General features: G+C 46.3%; 1 protein-coding gene across 1 annotated transcript; it reads left to right on the top strand.

Moving 5' to 3' along the window:
- The first annotated feature begins 2,258 nt into the window (after window positions 1–2,258).
- On the top strand, window positions 2,259–6,324 carry LOC139237883 (zinc finger protein 234-like). Its single transcript, XM_070867149.1, has 2 exons — window positions 2,259–2,341; window positions 2,676–6,324. Exon 2 carries the CDS (start codon window positions 2,784–2,786, stop codon window positions 4,245–4,247), a length of 1,464 nt encoding a protein of 487 aa, XP_070723250.1. The 5' UTR covers window positions 2,259–2,341; window positions 2,676–2,783; the 3' UTR covers window positions 4,248–6,324.
- Window positions 6,325–6,737: the final 413 nt, after the last annotated feature.

The raw sequence follows: 6,737 nt of genomic DNA, 5'->3' as shown, positions 1-6,737 counted from the left end.
AGGGTGTACTTGTGCATGAAACACAAAAGGATAGTATGCAGGTACAGCAAGTGATCAGGAAGGCCAATGGTATCTTGGCCTTTATTGCAAAGGGGATGGAGTATAAAAGCAGGGATGTCTTGCTACAGCTATATCAGGCATTGGTGAGGCCACACCTGGAATACTGCATGCAGTTTTGGTTTCCATATTTACGAAAAGATATACTTGCTTTGGAGGCAGTTCAGAGAAGGTTCACTAGGTTGATTCTGGGGATGAGGGGGTTGACTTATGAGGAAACGTTGAGTAGGCTGGGCCTCTACTCATTGGAATTCAGAAGAATGAGAGGTGATCTTATCGAAACATATAAAATTATGAGGGGGCTTGACAAGGTGGATGCAGAGAGGATGTTTCCACTGGTGGGGGAGACTAGAACTAGAGGGCATGATCTTAGATTAAGGGGCCGCCCATTTAAAACAGAGATGAGAAGAAATTTCTTCTCTCAGAAGGTTGCTAATCTGTGGAATTTGCTGCCTCAGAGAGCTGTGGAAGCTGGGACATTGAATAAATTTAAGACAGAAATAGACAGTTTCTTAAACGATAAGTGGTTATGGGGAGCGGGCGGGGAAGTGGAGCTGAGTCCATGATCAGATCAGCCATGACCTTATTAAATAGCAGAGCAGGCTTGAGGGGCCGTATGGCCTACTCCTGCTCCTATTTCTTATGTTCTTATACTGACCCATCAATCAGAGTAAACATGCAAGTCCCATGTGGCCACAGTAACTTACATGAGGTCAGCCCACTGGATGGAACCTCGGGCGTCCTGAGCTTGGTTTCCGAGTGTCTCCAGTCCCGACTAATCCCTTACATCAGTATCCCCTCACTTTTATACCCTATGGCGATCCACCTCTGGCACTGGACTTTTCTTTGTCTTCTCTGCTAGGTTTTGGCAGGAAGTGAGGAAAATACAACTAGTACTTCTCTAATCTGTGATTTACAAGGACACATTCCCTGGTTCCGTAATTTTCTCAATATCCCTAAACTACCCTGCCTGCTGTTAATTCTTATTTCTTATGGTTTCAAAATTATAGATATAAACATCACACATTATAATCTAATCTATTCCTCACTCTGGTTTAAGCTTATACCATGTATTGTGGATAATAACAGACAAACCCTGTTCTTTCCCCTGATCTGATTACAGTTTCCAACCAGTCGATTCAGTGGAATGGAATGTCTTATCAGTGTTGCCATGGCGACCTGTCTGCAGTGAAGCACCTGTTTGAGTTTCTAACTCAGACAAAACTTCTCTTTCCCATAACACACATTATTCAGCTATTTGATGTCAATGTATTTTTGCCATGTTATGTTATCTTTAAACCCTACAAGGCTTCATGTACACAAATCTTTAAAAGTGAGAGAACAAGTTGATCAAATTGTTTTAGAAAATGTTAACCTATGTTTGATAAATCTGGTGTCAAACACAAATCATTGGTTAGGCTGCATTACGAATATTGTATGAAGTTTTAGGGCATTTTACTCTGGGACAGATGTCAAGGCCATGGAGCGGGTACAGAAGCGATGCACTAAGATACCAGGGACAAGACACTTTAGTTATGAGGAAAGGGAAACTGGGACTCTTTTCATTACAACAAAGAAATATAAGAGATGTGAAGGGGTGGGGGTGCTGTTTGAAATGTTCGAACACTCGCTGTCCTTCAGGATCTGTGTCGAAGGGAGAAGCTGATAGGTTTATCTTGTATCATCTTTCAGTTGTAAGGTGTGTTAATCGGTGTGAGTAACTACTGTCAGCATCAAACACTCTCAGGTACAGTCCGGGAAAGCTACAGAGTAAAGCTCCCTCTACACTGTCCCATCAAACACTCCCAGGGCAGGTACAGTACGGGTTAGCTGCAGATAAAGCTCCCTCTACACTGTCCTCTCAAATACTCCCAGGGCAGGTACAGCACGGGTTAGCTACAGAGTAAAGCTCCCTCTACACTGTCCCATCAAACACTCCCAGGGCAGGTACAGTACGGTTAGCTGCAGCTAAAGCTCCCTCTACACTGTCCCATCAAACACTCCCAGGGCAGGTACAGTACGGTTAGCTGCAGATAAAGCTCCCTCTACACTGTCCTCTCAAATACTCCCAGGGCAGGAGTCCCGCCCCTTGGGCTCCCCTATTGGTTGGAGGACTCGCCGTCAGCTCAGTCCTCCAAGCACCGCCCACTCTTTCCCTATTGGTCGGAGCTCACGTCAGTCGTTGTAATTGATCACGTGGTCCAGTTCGGCTCCCTGCAGAAGGCAACGTGCTGCGGTCGCTCAATCAGCTCCTCTTGGTGCCAGGGGCCGCTTGGACGCTCCGGTTTGTATCATATTTTTATTTATCTCCCCTCCCGCGCTTCTCTCCGCTATGAATATATATGTTTAAAACCCTCATAAAACTCACTTTCGGCCGGGGATCCGGGCTCTCAGGCAGGGTGTGTGTGCTGAGCATGCGTGGTGCGGACCGGGCACCTGTGAGCAGGGCTATGGATGCGCATGTGCAGTGTCCGCCACAACTGGGCTTATGGGTATTGTTGATCTTTTCAACCTGTGCAGCAGCTAGGCCTGAAAATCAGCTTCACTGGCCCTGGGCTGGGAAAGATAGACATGAGACAACATTCTCCCTCTTACCCATTTTACAACTCGTTTTACAGGTTTTCAAAAGTGGAGCATTTGCAGACAGAAAGCTCAGACCAAACATCAAGTCAAGATCTGACAGAGTCGCTCGATTCATCAGGACCTGAATATCATTGGCTTTGCACATGGAAGGAGAAAGCAGCGATTGCAGCGCGGACAAATCGCACACGTGTTCCGTGTGTGGACCCGGATTCAGCCGATCGCCTGACCTGGCGAGTCACGTACACTGTCACACCGGGGAGAAACTGGCTAAAGGTGGGGACGATGCAAAGGGAATCAATTCCCCGTCTGCGTTGGAAGTTCATCGGCACAGTCACACCAGGGACAGTCCATTCACCTGCTCCGTGTGTGGGAAGGGATTTGTTTATTCATCCCGCCTGCGGACACATCAGCGAGTTCACACTGACGAGAAACCATTTCAGTGTTCTGACTGTGGGAAGGGCTTTAAAAGCCCCCAGCAGTTGAAGCGACACCACCTTGTTCACACTGATGAGAGACCATTTAAATGTTCTGACTGTGGGAAGTGTTTTAAAAGCTCTGGAGAGCTGAAGAGACACCAGCACCTACGCACTGGAGAGAGGCCGTTCACTTGCTCCATGTGCGGAAAGAGATTTGTTCATTTATCCCGCCTGCGGACACACCAGCGAGTTCACACTGATGAGAAACCATTTCAGTGTTCTGAATGTGGGAAGAGCTTTAAAAGCCCCCAGCAGCTGAAGGGACACCAGCGCACTCACACTGGCGAGAGGCCGTTCACTTGCTCTATGTGTGGGAAAGGATTCGCTCTGTCATCCAACCTGCAGACACACCAGCGAATTCACACTGGGGAGAAGCCGTTCACCTGCTCTGTGTGTGGGAAGGGATTCGCTCTGTCATCCAACCTGCAGACACACCAGCGAGTTCACACTGATGAGAGGCCGCTTAAATGTTCTGACTGTGGGAAGAGCTTTAAAATCTCCGGGGATCTGAAGAGACACCAGCTTGTTCACACTGATGAGAGGCGGTTTATATGTTCTGATTGTGGGAAGAGCTTTAAAAGCTCCGGGGACCTGAAGAGACACCAGCGAGTTCACACTGGGGAGAGGCCGTTCATCTGCTCCATGTGTGGGAAAGGATTCGCTTTGTCCTCCAACCTGCTAACACACCAACATGTTCACACAGATGAGAGACCATTTAAATGTTCTGACTGTGGGAAGAGTTTTAAAAGTTCCGGGGAACTGAAGGGACACCAGCGAGTCCACACCGGAGAGAGGCCATTCACCTGCTCCGTGTGTGGGAAGGGGTTCGCTCTGTCATCCAACCTGCTAACACATCGGCGAGTTCACACTGGAGAGAGACCATTTAAATGTTCTGAATGTGGGAAGAGCTTTAAAAGGTCTGGGAATCTGAAGAAACACCAGCGAGTTCATACAGCGAAGAGGCCGTTCACCTGCTCGGTGTGTGGGAAGGTTTTCAGTGATTCATCCAACCTGTGCACACACCAGGGAATTCACACTGGGGAGCGGTCATTCACCTGTTCCGTGTGTGGGGAGGGATTCACTCAGTTGTCCCAGCTGCTGAGACACCAGCGAGTTCACACTGTCCTGTAGCGCAGGGACCTGCAGACAGCTGGGGCGAAATGAATGTGGAACCGATTCATTTTTTTTTAGTTTGTTCCTGGGATGTGGATGTCGTTGGCAAGGCTAGCATTTATTGCCCATCCCTAATTTCCCTTGAGAAGGTGGTGGTGAGCTGTCTTCTTGAAATGCTGCAGTCCGTGTGGTGTTTTTGTAACCATTTGGAACAACTGAGTGGCTTGCTAGGCCATTTCAGAGGGTAGTTAAGCGTCAACCACATTGCTGTGGGTCTCGAGTCACATATAGGCCAGACAAAGTAAGGTCGGCAGATTTCCTTCCCTAAAGGACATTAGTGAACCAGATGGGTTTTTAGGACAATTGGGTAGTTTTATGGTCACCATTACTGACACTGGCTTTATTTAATTAACTGAATTTAAATTCCCCAGCTGCCGTGATGGGATTTTTCATAAATTCATGCACTGCTGTTTAATCTTTAAGACTGTTGTGCTGATAATTCCCTTGATTTGACTATTCATGGTGTTATTATAGAATGTACAGCACAGAAACAGGCCATTTGGCCCAACCAGTCCATGCTGGTGTTTATGCTCCGTTCATCCAACTTCGTCTAATCTGTCCACATAACCTTGCTTTCTCCCTCACATGCCTTTCCCTGAGATACCTCTATGCTATTCACTTGAACTATTCCTGTAGTAGCGAGTTCCACATTCTCACCACTCTGGGTGAAGAAATTTCTCCTGAATTCCCTCCTGGATTTATTAGTGGCCCCATAAATATGATGAGATTCTGTTAAGCTGATCAGTGTGTTGTTGTACTTTGTCTTTTTCTGATGAATGAATCATTACTGAGCCCCTGTACCCACGTTACGGGATGAAGTGCCAGACAAGTAAAGGCACAATGTCTGGGTGTGAATCTAATAATAACCTCACAGACTGTATAGGTGTGATAACCAGAAGGGCTTGTGGTTATAGTCTGGTCCTGTCCAAACAATTCCATTTCCTGAGTTATAACCAAACTTGTGTCTAAGAACAGGTCACTTAAGCCATTGTCAGTTGGAACTGATGTGAGACCGTTTTACATGTTTTGAATGTGGAAGAGCTTTAAACGGTCCAGGGATCTGAAGGGACGTCAGCGAGTTCATACTGGAGAGAGGCTGTTCATCTGCTCCGTGTGTGGGAAGGGATTTGCTTGGTCCTCCAAACTGCTGAGACACCAGTGAGTTCACACTGTCCTGTAGCACAGGACCCTGCAGATTGCTGGGGGGGGAGGTGGGGGTGTGACATTAATGTGGAACGGATTAATGTTTTATAAATTCTTGTACTGCTGTTAAATCTTTTAAGACTGTTGTGCTAATAATTCCCTTCGTTTAACTGTTCATGGTGTTACATAGAATGTACAGCAAGGAAACAGGCCATTCGGCCCAACTGGTCCATGCTGGTGTTTTTGCTCTGCCTACTTTCACCCTACTTCAGTTAATCCCATCAACATATCCTCTCATTCCTTTCTCCCTCATGTGGCTTCCCCTTAAATGCATCTATACTATTCACCAGAACTACTTGTGGTAGTGAGTTCCACAATCTCACCATTAGATGAGTAAAGAAATTTCTCCTGAATTCCCTCATAGATTTATTAGTGACCAACTTATATTTATGGCCCCATAAATATGATGAGATTCTGTTTAGCTGACCAGTGTGTTGTACTTTCTCTTCTGAAGAATGAATCATTACTGAGCCCCTGTACCCATGTTATGGGATGAAGTGTCAAACAAGTAAAGGCACAATGTCTGGGTGAGAATCTAATAATAACCTCACGAACCATGTAAGTGTGATAACCAGACGGGTTTGTGGTTATAATCTGGTCACAGGTTAACTAAATTCCCAGAATTAGCAGGTGTTCAGGAGGCAATGAACAGACAGGTTCAAACAATCCCATTTCCTGAATGGTAACCAAGCTTGTCCATAAAAACAGGCCACTAGAGCCGTTGTCGGGTGGAACAGTCTCGAAGATGGCGTGAATCTGTACTTCTGTTCTCCAGATTGAGGGAATTATCACCCGATCTGTGCCGCATTCTTAATAAAGCCTGGGGAGACAATTTGTGTTCTTGTGAGCTTGATTATCTGATATCCGAAATCCAGGCACTACTGATTATTGGAATCAGCCTTGGTGTGTGGAAAGGAATTCGCTGGTGTATCCAACCCACTGACACACCAGTGTCCATGTTGTGACTGTGGTGGTTCGATTCCACTGTTTACGGTGCTTTTAATCACATCCAGACAACTGGGGCTTGTTAATGTTAAGAACCCCCAATACATGGGCTGGATTTAAAGATTCTTCCCGGTTCTCTCAATACTAGTGTGCAGCAAGAAGCTGATTATAGAATCATAGAGCACAGTGGGATGGCTTTTAGCTGGTGCCGGCTCTGTGAAAAAACCTTGCAATTAGTCCAACTCGCATGCTCTTTCCCCACAGCCGTGAAAATTTCTGCTTTCAACTATATAATCTAAT

This window comes from Pristiophorus japonicus, chromosome 2, assembly GCF_044704955.1.
Source record: "Pristiophorus japonicus isolate sPriJap1 chromosome 2, sPriJap1.hap1, whole genome shotgun sequence".
Classification (NCBI taxonomy): Eukaryota; Metazoa; Chordata; class Chondrichthyes; family Pristiophoridae; genus Pristiophorus; species Pristiophorus japonicus.
The sequence above is the reverse complement of the archived record's forward strand: the minus strand, read 5'-3'. Positions and strand labels throughout refer to the sequence as shown.

What these genes read in the sequence shown, in the direction of transcription:
- LOC139237883 (XM_070867149.1), top strand. Translation starts at nt 2,784, where the DNA reads ATGGAAGGAGAAAGCAGCGATTGCAGCGCGGACAAATCGCACACGTGT.